The 21,759-nt window shown below is 52.2% G+C and overlaps 4 protein-coding genes across 10 annotated transcripts in view; 2 read left to right on the forward strand and 2 right to left on the reverse strand.

Moving 5' to 3' along the window:
* Positions 1 to 621: 621 nt before the first annotated feature.
* Positions 622 to 4,657, forward strand: YPEL3 (yippee like 3). 5 transcript variants are annotated; one of them, XM_012808862.1, is made up of 5 exons: positions 622 to 780; positions 1,452 to 1,634; positions 1,725 to 1,768; positions 1,988 to 2,096; positions 4,173 to 4,657. In XM_012808862.1, exons 2-5 carry the CDS (start codon positions 1,518 to 1,520, stop codon positions 4,260 to 4,262), a joined length of 360 nt encoding a protein of 119 aa, XP_012664316.1. In that variant the 5' UTR covers positions 622 to 780; positions 1,452 to 1,517; the 3' UTR covers positions 4,263 to 4,657. The 5 variants fall into 5 exon arrangements, with proteins under 5 accessions (XP_012664316.1, XP_023372526.1, XP_012664314.1 ...); XM_023516759.1 differs by having other exon boundaries at positions 660 to 1,089; XM_012808863.2 differs by having other exon boundaries at positions 660 to 900.
* Positions 4,658 to 5,706: 1,049 nt separating this feature from the next.
* On the forward strand, positions 5,707 to 9,896 carry TBX6 (T-box 6). Its single transcript, XM_003795781.3, has 8 exons — positions 5,707 to 5,881; positions 5,966 to 6,200; positions 7,101 to 7,368; positions 7,475 to 7,621; positions 7,698 to 7,768; positions 8,865 to 8,938; positions 9,015 to 9,198; positions 9,277 to 9,896. The coding sequence occupies exons 1-8, from the start codon at positions 5,764 to 5,766 to the stop codon at positions 9,488 to 9,490; spliced, it is 1,311 nt and encodes a 436-aa protein (XP_003795829.1). The 5' UTR covers positions 5,707 to 5,763; the 3' UTR covers positions 9,491 to 9,896.
* Positions 9,897 to 10,242: 346 nt separating this feature from the next.
* Positions 10,243 to 18,295, reverse strand: PPP4C (protein phosphatase 4 catalytic subunit). 3 transcript variants are annotated; one of them, XM_003795782.2, is made up of 9 exons: positions 18,193 to 18,295; positions 17,804 to 17,965; positions 13,624 to 13,675; positions 12,997 to 13,047; positions 12,681 to 12,782; positions 11,981 to 12,154; positions 11,766 to 11,892; positions 10,764 to 10,953; positions 10,243 to 10,691 (listed from the first exon to the last, which is right to left on the reverse strand). In XM_003795782.2, the coding sequence occupies exons 2-9, from the start codon at positions 17,899 to 17,901 to the stop codon at positions 10,562 to 10,564; spliced, it is 924 nt and encodes a 307-aa protein (XP_003795830.1). In that variant the 5' UTR covers positions 17,902 to 17,965; positions 18,193 to 18,295; the 3' UTR covers positions 10,243 to 10,561. The 3 variants fall into 3 exon arrangements, with proteins under 3 accessions (XP_003795830.1, XP_012664320.1, XP_012664319.1); XM_012808866.2 differs by having other exon boundaries at positions 18,123 to 18,265; XM_012808865.2 differs by having other exon boundaries at positions 18,105 to 18,265.
* A 2,541-nt stretch (positions 18,296 to 20,836) lies between these two features.
* Positions 20,837 to 21,759, reverse strand: part of ALDOA (aldolase, fructose-bisphosphate A) — a 12,373-nt gene continuing 11,450 nt past the window's right edge. Inside the window, 3 exon segments of the mRNA XM_012808842.2 lie at positions 20,837 to 21,132; positions 21,222 to 21,421; positions 21,583 to 21,757. Of these exon segments, the coding sequence (XP_012664296.2) occupies positions 21,037 to 21,132; positions 21,222 to 21,421; positions 21,583 to 21,757 (471 nt within the window). The 3' untranslated portion in view covers positions 20,837 to 21,036.

Genomic DNA, 21,759 nt, shown 5'->3' on the forward strand with positions numbered 1-21,759 from the left:
CACCTAACCAAACCTAGAGGTAGGAGCATCAGAAGAGGCTGCCTAGAGGAGGCTGATGGTCAAGGGTAGGAACTGCCTTATTCCAAGGCTCTGGCTCCTACAGGTCTAACTATGATATATATCTTTAGCTCTTCTAAAAGATGAACTGAGTCTATTGTTCATGCCATAGCAAAGATCATGGAATTGGACCAAAGTGAGAACTCGGACTTTGCCTCTTTTCGGCTGCATAACCTGAGACCTCTCTGGGCCTCAGTTTCCAAAACAGAGACAATAGGAGGAGATAACCAGAGTGGGACAATGATGGTGGCTAAACGCAGATAATTATGACTAAATTTCTCAGGGGCCTGGGTGCAGACACTAGCCTCCTCCTAAACTCACCCCGGGTCAGGACTCTCAGATCCTTAATCTTCAAGGACTGCAGGAGGCCAAAGGGGCAACCAGACCTGGACGCAGAGGGCCAATGGTCGGTTTGCCGGCTACAGCCGCATTTCCGGGCTGGCCCAAGCTGGGCGCAGGGGGAAGGGTAGCCCAGGCCTGCGCTGGCCGCCATATGACGCGCCCCCTCATTTGCATGCCGCGCGCCAATTGGCCACGGCGGCCGCCGGGACGGGAGGCGGGTCCCCTCCCCCTCCCGCCGCAGCGGCGGCAGCAGCTGGTCTCGGTGTAAACAAGTCGAGGCGGCTGCGAACCCGGGCCGGGGGGGACGGCGCCCACCAGGAGCGCCCCCCACTCCCAGGCCAGGCCACCCCGGCAGACCGGGCCCACGCGCGCCCAGGCGAGGTGAGGCCCACACAGACAAGGCTGCGCGCCGTTCCGCGCCCCCGCCCGGCCTGCGAGGACTGCCCCTTTCCCTGGCTCCCGCCCCCACCCCCGCGCCCCAGGTGAGCCCCGGGGTCTCAGGTAAGGTTCTGCGATGCAGGTAAGATGTTCTCGGCGTAGATAAGGCCTTAGCACCCTCAGGTATGAGCCCCTCCCCTCCTAGGTTATCCTCCACCTTCAGCAAGGCCTTTTGCTTCCTCCAGGTGAGGGATCCTCTCCCAGATGAACTCTCTGCACCTTAAGTGAAACCCCAGTCCCAGTCCAAACGAGGTGCTAAAGACCAACCAATTCCTAATCCCCACCTCCATGCTTCTCCTAAACTGGGAACTGACAGCCCATCTATTCTAACGCCCCTTCCTCCAGCTTCAGCTGCCAGGTCAGCAGGGGTGAGGCTGGAAGCAGGTGGATGACTCACCTTGGGCTCCTCCTAGCCTCAGTTTCCCCACTGATGCAACCTGGGGCCTCCTCACTAAGTCAAAACTGAAATGACTCAAGTCCCTGGAGAGGCTCCTGGCTCTGGGGAAAGTAGTGAGCAGCCAAGTGTGACAGAGAGAGTCCCCATGGCTCTAGGAGTGCCTGTGTGTGTGTGTGTGGTCCAGGTCCTCACAGATCACTTACTCTCTCCTTGGCAGGCACTGGGCTCCCTCTGCTCCCCTTGGGCTGCTCCTCGCGTGGGGCCACTGCCCCCGGCCCCCGCCATGGTGCGGATTTCAAAGCCCAAGACGTTTCAGGCCTACTTGGATGATTGTCACCGAAGGTATAGCTGTGCCCACTGCCGTGCTCACCTGGCCAACCACGACGACCTCATCTCCAAGGTAACCAGGCCACAGTTTGGATTGGAATGGGAGGCTAGAGAGGCTGCCTGGCAGCTCACCAGTAACCTCTCCTCTCTTCCCATCCTTCAGTCCTTCCAGGGCAGTCAGGGGCGTGCCTACCTCTTCAATTCTGTGTGAGTATTTGGCCTTCTTCCTCTCTCCCTGACCTCTATTTTGACCTGTGGCCCCTGGCATCATGCTGAGATCCCCAGAGTTCCCTGGTTCAGGCAGGAAGCTGTGATCACACTTCTCTTGTATGCTAAAGACAGATACAGTGGATACAAGGTTGAGGGAGGCTCTGTGAGGCTCTGTGATGGCGGGACCCTCCCTGGGACCACTCCATGTCTCTGCAGGGTGAACGTGGGCTGCGGGCCAGCCGAGGAGCGGGTGCTGCTGACAGGCCTCCATGCTGTCGCTGACATCCACTGCGAGAACTGCAAGACCACTTTGGGCTGGAAATATGTGAGTTAGTGGCCCCTGACCCCAGGCTAGCCTTTGACCTGACCTGACCTAACCACCTCCTCACAATTATCTGGTAACCTTTCAGAGTGCATAAACCCAGCTCACACAAGCCAAACTGTCTTTCAATCCCCTGACCACGTTCTCTTCTCTCATATCCTGTAAGGGCTTTTAGAATTTTAACCTATTCCTTCCCTCACAGGCACTGGCATCCCCATTTTAGAGATGAGGATATAATCAGTTAACATTTATTTAATGCTTATGTGCCACATGTGTGCTTGGCATATATTATCTCATTCGATCATTACACCAATCCCTTAGGTAGAATCCATTACTATTTCCACATTACAGAAGATGACAGGGACACCCAGAGATGCTAGGTAACTTGCCCAAGATCACATAACTGGTAAGTAACAGAATAGGGAATAGAATCCTAGTTGATTTTTTGTTCTTTACTCTGACCCCTTGGCTACCAGCTTATGTTATCATTCACACAATCAGAAAAGTTGCCCATGACTCCACAGCAAACTGGAGCTTGAGTTCACAGGCCTCCTTTTCCCCTGCCCTCAACTACTGCTGCTGTCCAGGGTCTAATTTCACTACTGTCTTATTTCCTTATCTGGCAGTGGAAAATAAAGCCACTACCTGGCACCCAAGATTATTGCAGGGATCAGATTAGATGTAGCAAAGAAGATGCTCTTGGGAAACTGCAAGGGACAGGATTCTTTAGGCATCACTTGGAGCTGTGGTACCTCTGTGAGGTGGATGGATAGAGGCAGATAGACAGCCCTGACCCGAGTTTACCCCTGACCTAGCCATAGATTTGCTATGTGTCTTTGGTGGCGTGGTCTCTCTAGACATCTGTAAAATAAAGAGGTGGCCTAGTCCAGGGGTCAAAAACTCAGGTGCCTGCAAGGCCAACCAGATACCATGGATTTGAAAAAGGGGGAGCATAGGTTGGGGGTGGTGAAGGGAGCAGGATGGGGCCAATTGAATGAGCATGGCCTGTCTATATTTTAAGGTTATTTTTATTAAACTCTCTGTTGTCCAAATAAAACACATATATAGGCCAAAATGGTCCTCAGATTACCAGTCTGCAACCCCTAGACTATGAAATTTATGATTATTTTTTCGAGACAGAGTCTTACCCTAATGTGTAGGCTAGAGTGCTGTGGGGTCATCCTTGCTCACAACAACTTCAGACTCCTGAGCTAAAGTGATCTTCCTGCCTTAGCCTCTCCAGTAACTGGGACTATAGACACCTGCCACAATGCCTGACTAATTTTTTTCTGGTTTTGGTAGAAACAGGATCTTGCTTTTGCTCAGGATGGTTTTGAACTCCTCAGCTCATGGGCGGCGCCTGTGGCTCAAAGGAGTAGGGCGCTGGCTCCATATACCAGAAGTGGTGGGTTCAAACGCAGCCCTGGCCAAAAACTGCGAAAAAACCCAAAAAACAAAAACAAACAAAAAAAGAACTCCTGAGCTCAAAGGATCACAGGCCTGAGCCATTTAGACACTTCCATCTAAAGTGGAGCCATCATTAGTAATGAAAAAGTAGCTGTGGGCTTGGCATGGTGACCAATGTCTGTAATCCTAGCATTCTGGGAGGCAGAGGTGGGTGGGAAATCCCTTGAGCTCAAGAATCTAAGACCAACTAGAGCAAGAGTGAAACCCCTTCTCTACTAAAAATCGTAAAATTAGCCAGGTATGGTGGCACACACCTGTAATCCTAGCTACTGTAATGCCAGCTACTTGGTAGACTGAGGCAAGGGGATTGCGTGAGACCAAGAGTTTAAGGTTGCTGTGAGATAAGCTGACGCTGCTGCACTCTAGCCCAGGTGACAGAGCAAGACTCTGTCTCAAAAAAAAAAGTACCTATGATTCAGAGAGTTCTGTCTGTTCCCCTGTTAGTGAGAAAAATGGCCCTGCCATTTACCAGCTGTGTGTCTGTGAGTAGGTGGCTTGGCTTCTCTGGGCCAGTATTTTCACAAGTAAAACCAGGCCAATCATAGCCACTCCCCAACTCCTGTGCCTTGTGTGGGGCTTTTGCTTCAGGGATGAGGGTTTCTCTCCTTTCAGGAACAGGCCTTTGAGAGCAGCCAGAAGTACAAAGAGGGGAAGTACATCATTGAACTCAACCACATGATCAAAGACAACGGCTGGGACTGACCCCTGCTCCAGGCGCATGTGGCTCCAGCCCGGCCTGGCCGCCAGGGGGCGCCACTGGCTGCTCTCCGCCCGAAGGGAGCTCTGGACCCTCAAGGCCCCTGCAGAGGAAGGACCCCAGCTCCTGTATATATATTTTATTGCATGCACTGTGACCTTGGGGGGAGATCAGAAGGGGGACAACACCCCCGCACTCCTTGCGATCTGGCTGGCTTGGATCTCGTTTTTAACCCCTTCCTGTCTCGCCTGCCCTATAGATATGGCCTGTGTGCTGCTCTCTTGGCCCCAGTGCACCATCTGCTCTGTGAACTACTCCCACCAGGCCCCTTTTACCCCATGCGTGTCTGTTCCCCTCGTTCTGTAGCGTTTGTACATAATAAAACAATGGAGTGGAGACAGCCCCAGGCTCACGTGGAATCGGGAACAGGGAACTCAAACGTATCTTGCCCCTATCGACCTGCTCGCGGTTCTGCGCCCTAGCGAAGAACAGGGTAGACACGGCCGCCCAAGCTGGGTGTCTGGAACCAGGACGGGTCTCACAGCTAATGGAGATTCTCGCGCCCACGCTGGCTCTCTAGGCTTTGACCTCGACTCATCTATGTCTTCTCGGCCTCGGCCTTTGGCCGCCGCCTAGGTACAGCTCTCCCGGTAGGCGAGCCCGCCGCCGGGTCAGCTGCCCAAACTACGACTCCCAGCGGCCCCCGGCACGGCCCTTCGGCCTTCCCAGGCGAGCTTCACCGCTGGGCCTACTGGGAAGTGTAGTTCTCCGAGTTCCCTGGCGCGGGACCTCTGGGAAACACTGGCGCAAGATGCCAGACTGTCGAGCCGTGCGCGTCTCTAAACTTTTGAGACTTAGCCCATGGTGGAGGTTTTCAGAATGAAAACTGGGGAAACTCCAGGGTTTGGGCGTTGGCCCCAGACTCCTCGAGGTCCTGAATGCCCCGCGTAATCAGCTCAGGCCGCATCCCTCCAGCCCTGCACTTTCCCTCCACTTAGGCTTCTGCCCTCCAAGGCTGGTCCTCAAGTGAAGGGGGGTGGGGAGAGGTTCACCTGCCAGAAAGCCTGGGGCGCCAGGATCTGTTCCAGGACTCCAGGTTACGTCCCAGGGTCCAGGCCCCGCCCTCCAGCTTATCCCTTGCCGGGGCTCCCCCCGTGGGAACGGGGACCAGCTGGCCGGAAGCGCCAAACTGCGTCCCTGTCCGAGCCCCGGGGATCAATCAGGCCGAGGAGTTAATTATGTAATGAGGGGGCAGGGGGTCGGAGCTAATGAAGCCGCCGTGGGGGGGGCGGTTAAGGAGGAGGGGAAGATACCCAGGTATCCGGCCCTCTCTTGGACCCCATCGAGGCCCCAGGGGTCTCCACCCCAGCCCAACTCCAGGGCCCCAAAGAGGGAGGGGCTGTGATCCTAGGTCTGGAAGGGGCTGAGCTGTGAGCTATAAAGGGGGCATCTCTCAGCACTGGGGGACTTTAGGCAGCAGGACCTCAGGCCACAGGGAACTACAACATGTACCATCCACGAGAGTTGTACCCTTCCCTGGGGGCTGGTTACTGCCTGGGGCACCCCCAGCCCGCGGCAGACTCTAGCTTCCCGCCTGCCCTGGCGGAAGGCTACCGCTACCCTGGTGAGCATTGGGACCAGCTCCTTGGGTAGGAGTTTGGGGTTGTTGTGGCTCTCCCCTGGCTCCTCATTCTTCCTCCATCTCCAGATTTGGACACCCCCAAACTGGATTGCTTCCTCTCCGGAATTGAGGCTGCTCCCCGCACTCTGGCTGCCCCCCCACCTCTACCCCTTGTGCCCCCAGCCATGGGCACTGAACTGCCACCATCTACTCCAGAAGCCCTCCATTCACTCCCTGGGGTCAGCCTGAGCCTGGAGAACCGAGAGCTGTGGAAGGAGTTCAGCTCTGTGGGAACAGAGATGATCATCACCAAAGCTGGGAGGTGAGGGGCTGGCTAGGATTAGTGTCGCTGGTGGGTGTCTCTTGGGGAAGGCAGAATTCTTGGGATGGGGCTAGGTTTGGGGGTTTTCCTGAGGTCTGGGGCTCTACCTAAGTTCAGAATCTAAATATGGCCTGGAACAGGATTTACTCTGTGGGTGGAATCAGAGTCATTCTGTGGCAATAGTCAAGGGTCAGTCTGTGGAGTCTCTGGCTGAGTTTAGGGACCAATCTATGTCAAGGGTCAAAGGTCAGTCTACCAGGTTCAATAAGTCTGGCTGGGTTATATATAGGTTAGTGTGTGTGGCCTACATCATGGGCCAGTCTGGGCCAGGCCTTAGGATTCAGACTGACTGGGGTCAAGGGCCAGCCAGTGACTAACATGAGGAAAACCTGGCCAGGATCAGGAGTTGGTATATGACTGAATAGGAGTCAGTATATGATCAAGTACTGGGTTAGCTAGAGATAGGGATGTGGTCAATGTGTGGCCTATGTCAAGGGGAAGGAGCTCAGGCCCTAGCACGATAAGTTCTCTGTCCCACTAAAGGCAGAGAATGTTTTTTCTGAAACAAATTTGTCTAACAGCTGCAGAGTCTGATGCTAGAGATCAGTTGAGGAGACCTTGAGTAGGCTCCTGGCAAGATTTCAGAGAGAAATTTAGTGCATATGGGCTTTGAGGGTCTAGAAATCAGGAGTCCTTACCTGCTGTGTGACCCTGGTCAGATCACCTAACTTGCCTGTCCTGTTTCCCTATAAGTAAAGTGGGATGAGACAACTTTCCAGCTCTCTGGGTTTAAATTCTATCTCCCTTGGGGTTTCTCTGACAGCACTGGGAGCCTGTTGCTGTGTGCCTTTGCTGGTGCTATGGCCACGCTAGGCCTCTCTGTTCCCCTCCCTTGTGCAGGCGCATGTTCCCTGCTTGTCGAGTGTCAGTCACCGGCCTGGACCCTGAGGCCCGCTATCTATTTCTTCTGGATGTGGTTCCAGTGGATGGGGCTCGCTACCGCTGGCAGGGCCGGCGCTGGGAGCCCAGTGGTAAGGCAGAACCCCGCCTGCCTGACCGAGTCTATATTCACCCTGACTCTCCTGCCACTGGTAGTCACTGGATGCGGCAGCCTGTGTCTTTCCATCGTGTCAAGCTCACCAACAGCACACTGGACCCACATGGCCATGTGAGGCCCAGGCTGGGACACCAGAATAGGGGACAGGGGTGGTGCTTAATGGGAGACCAAGGGTGAGGTGCAGGGCAGGGAGTCACTCCCATTTCTTCCCTCCTAGCTGATCTTGCACTCCATGCACAAGTACCAGCCTCGCATACATCTGGTGCGGGCAGCCCAGCTTTGCAGCCAACACTGGGGGGGCGTGGCTTCCTTCCGTTTCCCAGAAACCACATTCATCTCTGTGACAGCCTACCAGAACCCACGGGTGAGTGACCCTGCTTGAGGGGGTATGGTGCCCTGCCCAGGCCACAGGAGCTTTGACCCTGGGTCTGTGCCCCCAGATCACACAACTGAAGATTGCAGCCAATCCCTTTGCCAAAGGCTTCCGGGAGAATGGCAGAAACTGTAAGAGGTGGGCCTTGTTCATTCACTCATTCACTCAACAAATGTTTATTAATCACTCACTAAGCTCCAGGCACTGTGCTGGATTCAGGAATGCAGTGGTAAGTAAAAACATTTATTCACTCATTGAATCAACAAATACTTAGTGTCTGTTAGGTGCCAGTTACAGTTCTAGGGACTGGAGATAGATACATCAGGAGACAAAGCAACCAAAATCCCTGTCCTCATGGGACTGACATACACAAATAAAAAAGAGAAATAAAAATGCTATATGTTAAGAATACATTCTAAAGAGACAACTAAAACGGGAAGGGAGGACAATAGGAAGGACTGGGTGAAGTATTAGATAAGAGTCCAAAGGAATAGGACATTTGAGGAAAGACCTGAAGAAGTAAGGGAGGGAGCCAGTGTGCTCTGGGTGTGCTGTGGCGTGGGACCAGCATGAGCAAGGACCCCAAGGGGGTGGACCATGCCTGCGGCATCACTGGAGTAAGTCAAGGAGGACGTGGGAAGCCAGATAATACTAGGTTTGTAAGGACTTGGGCCTCTGTTTTGAGTACAGCCCCTCAGAGTTGGCCTCTGTCCTTAAAGAGCCTCCAATCTGTCAAAGAAGATAGACGTTAATCAGAGGGTCACCCTATCAAATATAAAAACAGAAACATGATAAATGTTTTGAGAGAAGGGTGTATGGTCAGGGAGAACTTCCTTGAGGAAGTTGTACTTGAACTGAGAAAAGAAGAATGAGTTAAGAGGTTAGGGGGGAGACAGAAGAGGAGTTTAGAGAAAGGCTGAAAGACTGCGAGTGGAGGTGGGCAGAGATGAGCTGGGGTCAGAGTGTGCCCTGGCCTTGCAGCTTGGGAAGGAGTTTCCACTGATTCTAAGAACAAGAGGAAAACATGGGCAAACTTAAGTGGGGACTAAATCCCAGCTCTGCCACTTTCTAGTTATTTTTTGGCCTTCAGTTCCTTCATCTGTAAAATGGGTCTGAGGCATACATGGTAGGGTCTGTGGGAGGGTGAAATTTGCAACACCTGGCAAGTACTCTTATTACCACCATCATCATCATCACCATCATCGTCATCATCATCACCATCACTATTCCCCAGGGAGCGAGATGCCCGTGTGAAGAGGAAACTGCGGGGCCCAGAGCCAGTAACCACAGAGGCCTATGGAAGTGGAGGTGAGGGTAGTCCCATTGGCAATCAGGCCTGAGAAACCTACCCTCCCTAGCCCAACCTGTCCCTCTGTCTCCCCAGATGCACCAGGTGGTCCCTGTGACTCCACCTTGGGTGGGGACATTCGTGAGACAGACCCAGATCAGGCCCCAGCCCCCCGGGAAGCTGCCCCTGCCCCAGGTCCCCCCTGTGGTGGCCCCAGTGCTGAGGCATACCTCCTGCACCCTGCGGCTTTCCATGGGGCGCCCTGTCACCTTCCAACCAGGTGAGTGGGACAAGGGCACAGGGATGGGCTGTCCCAGGGTGGGGGCTCTTTCCCCTGTTCTGATCTCTCTTTCTTTAGGAACCCCAGCTTCCCAGAGGCTCCAGATTCTGGGCGCCCCAGCCCCTACTCAGCTTCATTCCTGGAGCTGCAGCCAGGACCAGGGGGCTCAGGGTACCCAGCCGCTCCCCCTCCAGCATCCTTTGCCCAGCACTTCCTCCAAGGGAGCCCCTTCCCCCTACCATACCCTGTGTCTGGGGGGTACCTAGATGTGGGTTCCAAGCATATGTATTGAGCCACTGCTCAGCCTCCCTCTACCTCCCATCACAAACCTCTAGTTCCCTCCTCCCCCCCCCCGCCCCCTCACATCCACTGGCTCCATCTCCTACACCAAATGGCAGCCTTGGGTCTGCCCCCCCACTTCACACCTTGATTTCACTCCCACCCCCCTCTGGCTTCAAAGCTTAGCCTGGGCTGCTGCAAGTCCAGCTGGGGCCAGCTTCCCCTTCCCTGCTCTCACCTTGGTGTGAATGGAGAGGGGCTCCGCCTGGCCAAATGGGGCCACAGACCAGCATCCCTACCTCCTGGCCCTGTTTGGCTCAGGCAAGTTCTATCCCCTCATGAATGGTGAAAGCCACACCAGTCTGTTGTTCTCAAAACCAGAGTATTTTTGTTAATAAAACTCAATAGTGCTCAGGAAACACTAGAGTAATGGTGTTTGGCCCTGAGTGGGCCTGGGTGAGCAAAGCCTTTATGGGGAGACTCAGGCCCAGATCCAGACCTCCCAGTTTGCGGCTGCTTGATCTTGTGCACATAAATCAGCTTTGGGTCTGCTTCCTCAGCAAGAAAGATGGGAATCTGGATCTCATAACATAGAAGTCTGGAGAATTAAATAAGCTGCCTAGGAGAACCCAGCCCTCTAGCTAGCACTGAGGAAGGCTTTGGGGAAGTTACTGGATGAGCCCAGGAACCTGAGGCTGTGAAAGCCCCAAAGTCCCAGCCCATCAACCCTGCATGTCCCCAACCAAATCTGACATAAACCCAAAGACTATTTTTCTTCTTTTATTAGAATTTTTTTTCATTTTTTCTCAAAATTTTTATCTAAAAACAGACCAAAAAAAAAAAAAAGAAGGAAAAAAAGAAAAACAAAAATTATTGGAAACTTCATGGTTCAAGTGGGGAGAAAGGAGAGGAGGATGGAGCTAAGGCCCCAAGCCTCTCCAGAGAAAGTCCTCACCCTTGAAGTGCCCTCTGGGGGGCAGAGCAGAGCCAGGGACAGCCCCTCACCCAGCTTCCGTCTGGGGAAGAGGGCAGAGTCACAGTGGTCCGAGGGCCAGAAGGGCTGGAGGGGGTAGGGACAGAGGGGTCACAGGAAGTAGTCGGCCACGGGCTTCTTGGAGGGGATGCCCCGTGTTTCTTGGGGAGCAGCCTCGAAGATGATGAAATCTTTCTGGAGATGCTCATCCAGCTCCAAGATGGCTGCCACATTTCCACAGCTGGAAAGAGGACAGTGGTGTTAGGAATTGATCATCTTGGATCCCCATTCCCATCTGGTCCAACCAGCTCACCGGTAGCAGTAGTTGGGTGCCGACCACACAGTAAGCACGGTCTCATTGAAGTGCCACTTGTAACCTTCCATCACCAGTTGATGGGCCCGACAGATCATGTCAATGTCATTGGCTGCATTGAACTGGGCCACCACATCACTGCCAAATAGATAGCCGGCCCCACGGGGGCTCACACCCCAGCCTGTTGTGTCTGATGAGAAAATAAGGTAGGGATGGGGAGAGGACATCTTCAAGGCTTCTCTGGTTGCCCACTGCCCTTTGAAGGTGAACAGCCTATCCTCCTCCCTCTTCAATAATAAGCCCATAGGATAGGAACATGGGGCCTAAATATGGTCTGGGAGATTCTGGGGGCCAGGATGGCAAATGCTGGGCAGACAGGCCCCAGAGGAGAAAACACCGATGACTGGGGCCACTTCATAATCATAGTGATCATATGATTTCCTATCCAAACAGGCACACAGGTGAGTAAAGGAGGCACACATTAGCATGCCAGGATGTGAGGTCACCCCCTACCATAACCAGGCAGCCTGGGAGTGGCAGTGATGGAGTAGAGGCTGTGTGTGTGAATGCATGTGAGAGTGAGATAGAGGCCTTGGATTGATCCTTGGGAGATCTGGCTTATCTCAGCTCAGTCCCATACTATTGAGAAGACTTGCAAAATGAGGGGGCCCCAGGGGGCTATCATTCAGGGAGTCTGACCTCTGAAGAAGCTGCTGTCACGTTCTGAGCCCCTTCGCTTTCAGGAGCCAATGACCTGGTCCTCAACAGCCCTCTGAGCCATGATATGCACGCTCCAGGCCATTCTCTGAGCTTGACGCAGGCCTCCCTGCTCCTCCTCGAGGGTTGCAGCCAGTTGGCAGGTCAAGGGCGGAAGCCAGTGAAGACCAGCCCTGCTCCCGCTCTTCCCCAACCCCCCAGCCTGAGTCTCTTCATGGCACTTGATTTAATCAGTCTTGACAAATGAAGGGTGAAGCCAGCCTGCCCCTGCCCACCTGCCCTCACCTTCAGGGTCGGACCAGAGGAGGTCGCACATGGGCCCATCGTGAGGCACCTCTTGCTTTCGGTCAATAGTCCGGATCTGGTCCAAGGTCTGGATGGAAGGGGAAAGGCCCCCGTGTACACAGAAGATCTGCCAAGAGAACAAGGAAAGAGGGAAGGGGCTGAGGCCCAGAGCTTCCCCACCTCTCCCAGCCCCATGCAGCCCCAGACTGGCCTACCTTGCCATCAATGATGGCTGACAGGCTGAGGTAGTCAAAGATCTCAGTGCAATAGCGCCACACAGTCACTGAGCCGTATTTGCGCAGGCACTCATCATAGAAGCCGTAGACCTGGGTGATCTGGCGGCTCTCATGGTTACCGCGGATCAGGGTGATGCGGTCAGGATAGCGAACCTAGAGGAGCCACCAAGCAGGGCTGGGCCCAGGCTCTGTACCTCCACTCATGCCCTAAATCTCAAAACCCTGCCCTGGCCCAGGCTTGTATCATCTCTTGCCTGACTCCTGTGGCATTAGCCACCTCACAGGCCCCCAGTCCCTCCTCCAGAGAATGTAGGCCCACCCCCTCCCCATCAACTACAAACCTAATGGCTTCTACTTCACCCACCAAATACAGACAAGTCCTTAGCTAGATACACCAGGCCCCTTACCATCTTTCCTACAGAGGGATACTATACCAAGTTGTTGTGAATGCAGCATGTGTCTATTCCCTCCCCTAGGCTGCTGCCCAGCAGCCTCTCTCCAGCAGCCCAATCAGGCAGCCCAAGTCAAGGAAACTGGCTGACCACTCTGCCAAGCAGAACTGGCCCATCACCAGCAGCAAACCTCCAAGTTGGGACGGCTTGAGTTAGAGACACAGGTAGAAAGGAAGCACTTAGGCCAGATCTGATGTGTAGGGGCCAGGAAAGTCAGGGGTTTTTACCTTAAGTGCCAACAGCAGAAGGAACGTTTCAACACTGTAGAAGCCACGGTCCACAAAGTCCCCCATAAAAAGGTAGTTGGTCTCAGGTACATCACCACCCACCTAGGGGGAAGAAGGTTCTGCTTGGTCCTAAACCACCCTCTACCCACTGTGGTGGCCCATTTTCCAGTCTAGTGAGGCCCTTCTTTCACAACGGGCCCATCTGACTAGGGGCCACTTGCCCCTACTCTACTCACTAAATCAAGGCTTCCACTTTCCATTAAAGGGGACTTCCAGTCACCCCCCCATCACGTTCCCCAGTTTTTTCCCCACTCACTCTGAACAGCTCCTTGAGGTCATAGAATTGTCCGTGGATGTCACCACATACCTGAAGAGTAAGAAGGTGGGTTGGAACTCTCACAGTGGAAAGCCTTTGTTCCCAAGACTTCTAAAACACCTGCTGCTTTAGGAGACTCATCACTCTTGGTTATGCCTTTACTTCACAGGGCCAAAATTCTGCTCTTCCACAACAAGTCAGCTTGGTCTGGAATCACCCACCACCCCACACTGAGTGCCAACTCCTCGGTAAGCAAATGCTGAAGCTAAGTCCTTCTAGTTAGACCTGCAGTACCTGGAGGACCCGGTCCATTCCTTCCTCTCCCTAAGGTACCCAGAATAAAGTTACCAATGCAGAGGCCTAGAAACATATACATAGAATAATTCATAAAATTAAGAATAATCCTTCTTCCCTGGCCAAGAGTCTCCCCATCAAAAAATCAGAAGTCCTTTCCTATGACATCCATTTCCTACAGCAGGGCTCCCTTGAAGATGGGGGTGGAGAAAGATACAAAGAGTGTTCCAGGCTCCTGAGAATGAGTAGGGAACTCATAGAGCCCATGTGACTAAGGAAAGTCCATGTGGCTAAAAGACCAAGCCAGGCTCGGTAGAGACATAGGGTACTCACCGTGACTGGCGAGTCCACCCTCTGCACGTTGCTCTCCTCTACCAAGATCTCTCTGGAGATAGGAGAAGACTAGGGTCACCACAGCCAGGCCAGCCCAGCCTAATTCCTGACTCTTTTTTTTTTTGGGGGGGGGGAGTCCTTGAACCTTCATGGGCAGGAATGAAGTGTGTAATTTTCCCCAGAATAGGCTGACCATGGCCCTCCACTGCTCAACACCCCTCCATGGTTCCCTATTGCCAAAAGGACAAAGTCCATGTTATCTTAGTATTTAAGTCCTTTTAAGTAGGCTGTGATTTCTGCAGCCCTGACACCACCTACTGCTCCCTCTAGCACTTAGCACTTGTTCCTGGAAAGTGGATTTCTTCCTCCTCTCCACATAGAGCCTCTTCTCCCTAGGGCACTCCCCAAGCCTATGCCTTTGACTGAGCTCTCATGTTACTCTCACCAATCACAGGGCCTTCTCCCACACTGTCCAAAGATAACGGTGGAGCCCAGGGCAGGCCAACCACCAGATTGACCTTCAAAGTAATAAACGGTTGCTATGTTTTAGTATTTCTTTACAGATAGTGGGGACTTTTGAGACAGGGTCTTATTACTGCCTGGGATAGAATGCAGTGGCATCATCACAGCTCACAGCAACTTCAAATGCCTAGGCTCAAGCAATCCTCCTGCCTCAGCCTCCCAAGTAGCTGGGAGTACAGCACATGCCACTGAACTTAGCTAATTATTGTGCTTTTTGTAGAGATAGGGGTCTCACTCTTGAGCTCCTGGCCTCAAGTGATCCTCTCACCTTGGCCTCTAAAAGTGCTAGGATTTCAGGTATGAGCCATTGTGTCTGGCCCATGACTTTATTTCTCCTTGTGCTACAGTCTACTTTTACTTGAGTGAGCATCAGATAAAATCACCTTGTTAGTTAAGACACCCAATTTAAGCAGCATTATATTTCCAAATTTTGTCCCAGTGAAGACAGCAGCAGAGAGTATTCAAACTCATACCATGTGCCAGAACTGTTACCAAGAGCTCTGTGTGGATGTGTGCCACTGAACAACCATTTCAAAGGCGGGTACTGTGATGATCCCAGTGCACAGAAGAAGAAACTGAAGCACAGGAGGCTGCTGGCTTGGCCAATCACACAGGTGGGATTTGAATCAGAGTAGCCTGTCTCCAGGGCCTGACTCTATCAAGTTATTCTGATGTGGAAAGCCCAAGCACTTGGCCAGCCCCCACTCTTTTTGCCAGTCTCTTCCCTTAGACTCTGAGTTCCCTGAGCTCAGACCACAGGATTCACTTATGTCCCTTTGCTCCAACAAAGGCAGCATGGAGGTCTGCCTTAGCTGCCTGCAAACAGGAGACATTAGGGGTGGGGTCCAAGAGGCTGTTCAGTGACTAGGCTCCCCTATCTGTATTGTACCTTGTTCTGAACATCCTTACACATCAACTGCTTACAAAGACTTTTCCAATAAATGGGGGCATGGGGGCTGTGTGGGGTCATTTTCATCTGACATAAAGAAACCAAGGCTTTATAGGCAGTGCCTGTGGCTCAAAGGGGTAGGGTGCTGGCCCCATATGCCGGAGGTGGTGGGTTCAAACCCAGCCCCAGCCAAAAAAAGAAAAAAAGAAAAATTAAATAAGAAACCAAGGCTTAGGCTCGGCGCCTGTGGCTCAAGCGGCTAAGGCACCAGCCACATACACCTAAGGTGGCGGGTTCGAATCCCCAGCCAGGGCCCGCCAAACAGCAATGATGGCTGCAACCAAAAAATGGCCAGGCGTTGTGGCGGGTGCCTGTAGTCCCAGCTACTTGGGAGGCTGAGGCAGGAGACTCGCTTGAGCTCAGGAGTTGGAGGTTGCTGTGAGCTGTGATGCCATGGCACTCTGCCCAGGGGGATAGCTTGAGGCTCTGTCTCAAAAAAAAAAAAAAGAAACCAAGGCTTAGAGAAAAGCAGCAAGATCAAGGACATGAAACTGGAGAGTGACTGTGACCGACTTGTAACTCAGGAACCCAAGTGGAACCCAATTTAGACAGAATTTATGCCAGCCCCTCCCCTCCAAAACCCGAGTCTAAACTTGACACCAGTAAGGTCAAATACAGGGCCCCTGCTCTCTGTAAAACCCTCCTCATGTCAGCATGGACCAGTGTGGTCTGGGAACAAGGCCCAGGTTCAGACCCCAGTTCTATCGCCTATAGCACATCATGAGAACTAATATGACTTACAGCTGCTCTCCTTTACTTTCACAACAAACAGTATCTTCAGCAAGTGCCTGCCAACATATGAGGCCTTGCCTCTGGATATCTAGAATCTCATTTACACCTCACGATGAATTAAAAAAACTCAGAGGTAAAGTGACTGGACCAGGGCCATACTATTCATGGGTGACAAAACAGAGATTCATATCGAAGACCACCTGATTCAAAAGCTCTGCTCTTCTAACATGCTAGTTTTTTTAATAGAAGCAATTTCAGTTCAGACACTGCAGGCCTCCATGGTTCCAGGGTTTGATTTGGAAGTCTATGTGCCATTTGGGCAAGCTGACACTCTTGACACTACTGACCTCAGCCTGGGTGTCTAGTGAGTTCCCAGGAGGCCACAGCCAAGTGCTATAGTCATTTCTTCTTTAGACTGAGCCTGGGAAATAGTAGCCAGTTCAGGTCTCAGCCCAGTACCTCCTAGCTCCATACTGGTTTCAGCTGGACAGGACTCTCCACTCCTCTCCGTATGCCATAGCTCCCTGCTCACCCCACATCAAAAACTAAGTGTTACTATATGGTTATCAGTAACCATGGGGCATAGTCAAATACTTGGATGCAAAACTAACTTCCCCTCCAACATCATTAAGCAAGACATTATCTACTCTGAGGCTCAGTCTCCTCTTCCATGAAATGAGGTAAATACCCTCATCCTGTCTATTCCATAAGGCTGCTGCAAAAAGCCATAGAGTCTGAATACACAACTTCTCTATTAGTCTGAAAACTCCAGGATGATATCCAAGCATTATCTATCATCACCACCACACCAATCCAGGCCCTGTCAAAGTGATAAGACTTACGGGGAAAACTCAGTGGGGTATGCCTCAAGCAGCAATTGGTTTAAGTTCCCCAAAATGCCAATCAAGACTGAGGGAGAGGGGACTACTAAAAACACTTCATCTGTTCAGGAAGATTTCCTTGAGCTGGCTAAAGAAGAGCCACAGACACACCTTTAAAAAGAAGCCTAGCCTGTCCATCAAACCCTTACAGGCCCTGTTTTGCTGCAGGGAGTCTGTGTGAGGCAGAGTCAAGCAGAGTCTGATAGCTACAGATTCAGAACCCAGCTACACCACTTCCTCACTGGATGACCTCAGTCAGGTCACTAGGTCTGTACAAGTCATGGCTTTCTGTTCTGTAAAATGCAGCAAATGACTCCAATCTCAACAGAATCACTAGGAGGAGGAAATGGATATGTTTTTTGCCAGTATAAGGCGAGGCTAATAGTAAGCCTATTGTTCAGTAAACATGGGGTAATTCAGCTGGCTCTTCCACAATTCTCCAGCCTGGCGACAGCCAAACAGTTCCCCAGAGGAAGCAGGTAATTAGCCTCTTCACTGCTGCCCACACATCTTAGGGCCTCCACTCCTATTCTTATTCTGCTTGGAATGCTCCACCTTCTTGCAATATGGCCTGAAAAGGGATAGGACACTGAGAAAAGTTTTCAGACTCCATCTCTTACTTACTGGTAACTTTGAACATGAGAGTTCTAACCTGTAAAATGGGAACAATACCTATCACCTATCTTTAAGGACTGCTGTTAAAATTAAAAGAATTTTAATTACAGGCTCGAACCCCTGCTCTTGCTGATAGCTGATAGTTTTTTACTTCCTCCTTATTCACGACTTGTCCGAGAGTTCAGCTCCTCCAGAAAGTCTCTGTTCCCCTCAGACAGATGGGCTTGTTTGACCATCAGTTTCCTAAGCATCCTATAACTCTTACCCCAATGGAAACACATCATCTAAAACTTTAACTGTCTTAATCTGGTTCGGCCTTCTCCCAGCAGGCTAGCTGTTCCTGGAGGGAAGTGGTCCTATTTGCTCCTCTCCGGGAAGGCTTCCAGGATGGGGCAAGCCCAAAGTTCCGAGCAGTGTTTGCCGCAGGCTAGAACCATTGGGCGGTGGCTTGGTCTCCCTTCTCTGGCACCACCGGGCTCACCTGGCCTTAGCACACAGGGCCTTCACTTCACTCTCCTTAATGAGCTCACAACGCCGCAGCTGCTCGATCTGCCGGTCCAGGTCGCTGATCTCCGCCATGGCCCACCCCCCGGCGCGGGTCAGAGACGGGGCCGCCGCCCCCTCCGCGCCGCACAGGGGTCTCCTGGGGAAGGCCAAGACGAGCCCGCGGATCAGAGTGTCCGTGCGGGGCGCGCGGGGGGGGGCAACTCGATTCTAGGGCTGGCCCGGCCCCCCCCACCCCGCCTCCCCTCACATCGGCCCCCGGAGCCCTAGTGTCCTACTATGGCCTGGCCGCACACCCGCTAACTCCCGTCGAACTCCGCGGTCCCGCGCTAAGGACGGTGGCCTAGAAGGGCCTCCGACTATTACCGCCGCTGCGACTCCGGCTCCGGCTCTCGGGCTCCCTGCCTCCCTCCTTCCCTCCGCTTTGGGCCGCCGCCACCGCCGCTTCTACTTCCGGCCCCGCTGCGGAAGCAAAAGGAGGCCAGTTCCGCCACGCGCCGGATGTGGCGTCATACACGCTCCTCCCCCTCCCTCAGCGTGCCCTCGGTACCTCCTCCGGAGCCAAGAATGGGTAAAAGCTGGAGGAACTGCGAGTTGGCACCGTAAGGGTACCACTGTCTATTGGTTACCCAGAATGGCGAAGTAAGGGCTGTTAGACTCCAGATCGGTCCCCTCCCGCTTTAGTTAAAGAAACAGACGGAGGCTGAGCTGGGCATAGGCCTTGTAATTTTACACATTTTTGTTTGTGTTTGCGTCTGCCTTCCCCATTATCCTTGAGAAATTAAAAACTTTTGTGCAACAATGTAGCCTCAGTGCTTAATGGTCAATTTCGAAATCAGAGAAGTCAAGCTGACCGAGGCACGGGTGGACTCCTTTCTGCCTTTTAACTCGGAGGACCTCCATGGCTAACATTTCTCTGGGATCATAGGAAGAGATCTGGATTGGGATCCCCTGAGCCACTCAACAAGCTGTCTATACCTCATTTGCTTTCTAACGCCTGAAAGTTTCAATCCCTTTTTAAATGGAGAAAACTGGCTCTTAAGTAACTTGTTCATTGGTTGTATAGCTAACAATTTGGGATTTGATTCAAGGTTGAAATTGAATCCAGAAAAGCTATATTCTCAATTCTAGTTTTCTATCATTCACATTCTGGAACTCAGGCTGTCATAAAATTGGGAAGTCCAGAACTCTCCAAACTAGTGTTTGAAGTCCTCTGCTTCTCTAGTCTCTTTTGCTGTAGGAAAGGGGGCTATTGATCTTTAAACAACCTCTCCAATCTCTGAGTTTTTGAACATGATGCTTCTTTTTTGGAGATCATCCATCTTTCACTGACACTTCATTTTTATTTACTTCATATTTTGTTTCCCAGAGAGTTGTGAGCTTAAGTAGGCAGAGAAATGATGCCAAAGTTTGGAGGGGTACTAGAGATGGGTTTGGTTTTGGATGTAGGTAACTGATGCAAATGTGCAGAACAGGGAAGGAACAAGTTTTTTTTTTTTGAGACAGAGCCTCAAGCTGTCACCCTGGGTAGAGTGTTGTGGCCTCACAGCTCACAGCAACCTCCAACTCCTGGGGTCAAGCGAGTCTCCTGCCTCCGCCTCCCAAGTAGCTGGGACCATAGGCGCCCGCCACAACGCCCGGCTATTTTTTGGTTGCAGACAACGTTGTTGTTTGGCGGGCCCTGAATGGATTCGAACCCCCCACCTTAGGTGTATGTGGCTGGCGCCTTAGCCACCTCAGCCACAGGCGCCAAGCCAGAACAAGTTTTTAAACTCCTAGAAGGCCCTAGGTAAGTCACTTCTACATAGATCACTGCAAGGATTCTGTTGGTCGAGAGCAGTTGGAAAGGTCAAAATTTGAGAGAGGAGCTCAGAAATCAAAGGGAAAGGCTGGGAATGAGAAAATTTGCAGGAAATCTAGGAAATGGCAGGACTAGTTTTCTAGTTATGGCTAGGATCTATATCAACTAAGACCTTGTGTAGTTACTGCCACATACACCTCAACCTGGGTTATCAGGGGAGGGTTCAAGACATGGCATAGGGGCCCTCATAAGCGTGGAACCCTCATTCTGGCTTCACGGAACACAGCTATTACAGAGGCTGTTCATAACCTGGAGCCTCTGCATTTTGTAGCTGCATTGTCGAGGAGGGTGTTGGAAAGGATTTAAGTTTTTCATGGGGTTCCACACTCCCAAAGACCATTTTTTTTTTTTTGGAGACAGAGCCTCAAGCTGTCGCCCTGGGTAGAGTACAGTGGCATCACAGCTCACAGCAACCTCCAACTCCTGGGCTCTCCTGCCTTGGCCTCCCAAGTAGCTGGGACTACAGGCACCAGCCACAACGCCTGGCTATTTTTCAGTTGCAGCTGTCATTGTTTGGCAGGCCCAGGCTGGATTCGAACCCGCTAACTCCCAGGTGTATGTGGCTGGCGCCTTAGCCACCTGAGCCAAGCCAAGAAGACCATTTCAATCCCCACCTCCTGCTAATTTGGGGAAACAAAACCTAGTAGTATAAGTTCAGGAGATTTGCACTGATAATTGTTTCCATCAGGACAATCTTGGGCAAAGAGAGCCTTAAGTGTAAATTGGGAACTATAACACCTACTCAAATAGAACAATGCCCAGCTCATGGCACTTAAGAAAGGTTAACTCTTATCAGTGGCCTATTTTGTCATAGAAGCCTTCTGTACCCTTGAGTTCCAGATTTAAAAGTAAGACCCTAGCCTCCTAAAGCTTGATCCTTGCACCCCAACTGTGAGCCGCATCAGGTGCTGCTAGTAGAAGAGATGAAGTCTGTAGGAGCTAGAAGAAAACTTCACAAGCTCCCTGTCTTTTTCAAAGCCCTGGGCAAGTATAAAACTGAGAGAAAAGTCCTTTCAACTCTTCATGCTTTTCCTACCCAGAAAGGAAGAACACAAAACAAGTTTTATTTTGGGCTCTGCCACCTCCCTAGGTCCTCCGCCACCTCCCTAGGTCCTCCCCTGCCCCAGGTACCACAAGACACAGACAAAAGACTCCCCCTTAGTTGTTTATTGGCAGTGGGCTGGAAAGAGTGATGGCATTAGCATACACAGACAACACCACACACCACTGTCACATGGGAGGCAAGAGCAATGGGCAAGACTGCCTGGGGTTCTGGATAAGCCCCCTCTTCAAGTGTGGGAGGGGGAAGAGCCTGGAGTGTTGAGGGGGGAGCTTTAGAACACCTCTGCTTAGTAGGCATGGTTAGAGACGAAGAGAGACTCGCTGGCTGCGGCCCCAGCCTGACCACTTGGGGTGTACTTTCCTTGACAGGCGAGGCTGTTAGCCTAAAAGGGGAGAGGAGCCAGAGTGAGAAGTTCTCTTCTCAGAGTTCTGTCTACCCAGGTACCCTGCCCACATCCTGCCCCATCCTTACCAGGGCTCGCTTCACATATTCCTCCTGAGCAGCCTTTAGATTCTCCTTCTTCCCACCCCAGGCCTTCAGGGCAGAGGCCTGGAGGGCACGACCATAGGAGAAGGTCAGGGCCCATGGCTTCAGCAGGGGGCACTTGTTGATGGCATTGAGATTGATGGATGCCTCCTCCTCACTCTGGCCTCCAGACAGAAAAGTGACCCCTATAGAACGAGGGATGAGAGAGGGGGAGGGATGTGGTCAGAGACCCATGGGGTTGCTAGGAGCCCCTAGAAGCTGTCCTAAAAATCAAACCAAATGGGGATAAGGGCTGTGGGTACAATTTAGTCTACCTCCCAGAGGCCAAGATGAGGGTAAGCCTCACCAGGGACAGCAGGGGGCACTGTGCGGCGCAGTGCTGTGACAGTTGCCATGGCAATCTCCTCATGAGAATACTTCTGGGTGCAGGCATGGCCTGGGGTTACCATGTTGGGCTTCAGCAAGGTGCCTTCCAGGTAGATGTGGTGGTCACTCAGAGCCTTGTAGACAGCAGCCAGCACCT

Source organism: Otolemur garnettii, unplaced genomic scaffold (assembly GCF_000181295.1).
Source record: "Otolemur garnettii isolate 467f Iridium unplaced genomic scaffold, OtoGar3 scaffold00096, whole genome shotgun sequence".
NCBI classification, from domain to species: domain Eukaryota; kingdom Metazoa; phylum Chordata; class Mammalia; order Primates; family Galagidae; genus Otolemur; species Otolemur garnettii.

Bases quoted from the DNA above. Each gene is read 5' to 3' on its own strand.
- TBX6 (XM_003795781.3), top strand. From the start codon at position 5,764: ATGTACCATCCACGAGAGTTGTACCCTTCCCTGGGGGCTGGTTACTGC. The intron at 5,882-5,965 runs GTGAGCATTGGG...CTCCATCTCCAG, and splicing joins GGAAGGCTACCGCTACCCTG to ATTTGGACACCCCCAAACTG. The intron at 6,201-7,100 runs GTGAGGGGCTGG...TCCCTTGTGCAG, and splicing joins ATCATCACCAAAGCTGGGAG to GCGCATGTTCCCTGCTTGTC.
- YPEL3 (XM_012808860.1), top strand. From the start codon at position 1,305: ATGACTCAAGTCCCTGGAGAGGCTCCTGGCTCTGGGGAAAGTAGTGAG. The intron at 1,635-1,724 runs GTAACCAGGCCA...CCCATCCTTCAG, and splicing joins ACGACGACCTCATCTCCAAG to TCCTTCCAGGGCAGTCAGGG. The intron at 1,769-1,987 runs GTGAGTATTTGG...ATGTCTCTGCAG, and splicing joins GCCTACCTCTTCAATTCTGT to GGTGAACGTGGGCTGCGGGC.
- PPP4C (XM_003795782.2), bottom strand. From the start codon at position 17,901: ATGGCGGAGATCAGCGACCTGGACCGGCAGATCGAGCAGCTGCGGCGT. The intron at 13,048-13,623 runs GTGAGTACCCTA...CTTACTCTTCAG, and splicing joins GGGTGGACTCGCCAGTCACG to GTATGTGGTGACATCCACGG. The intron at 10,954-11,765 runs GTGAGGGCAGGT...TTTTCTCATCAG, and splicing joins CCTCTGGTCCGACCCTGAAG to ACACAACAGGCTGGGGTGTG.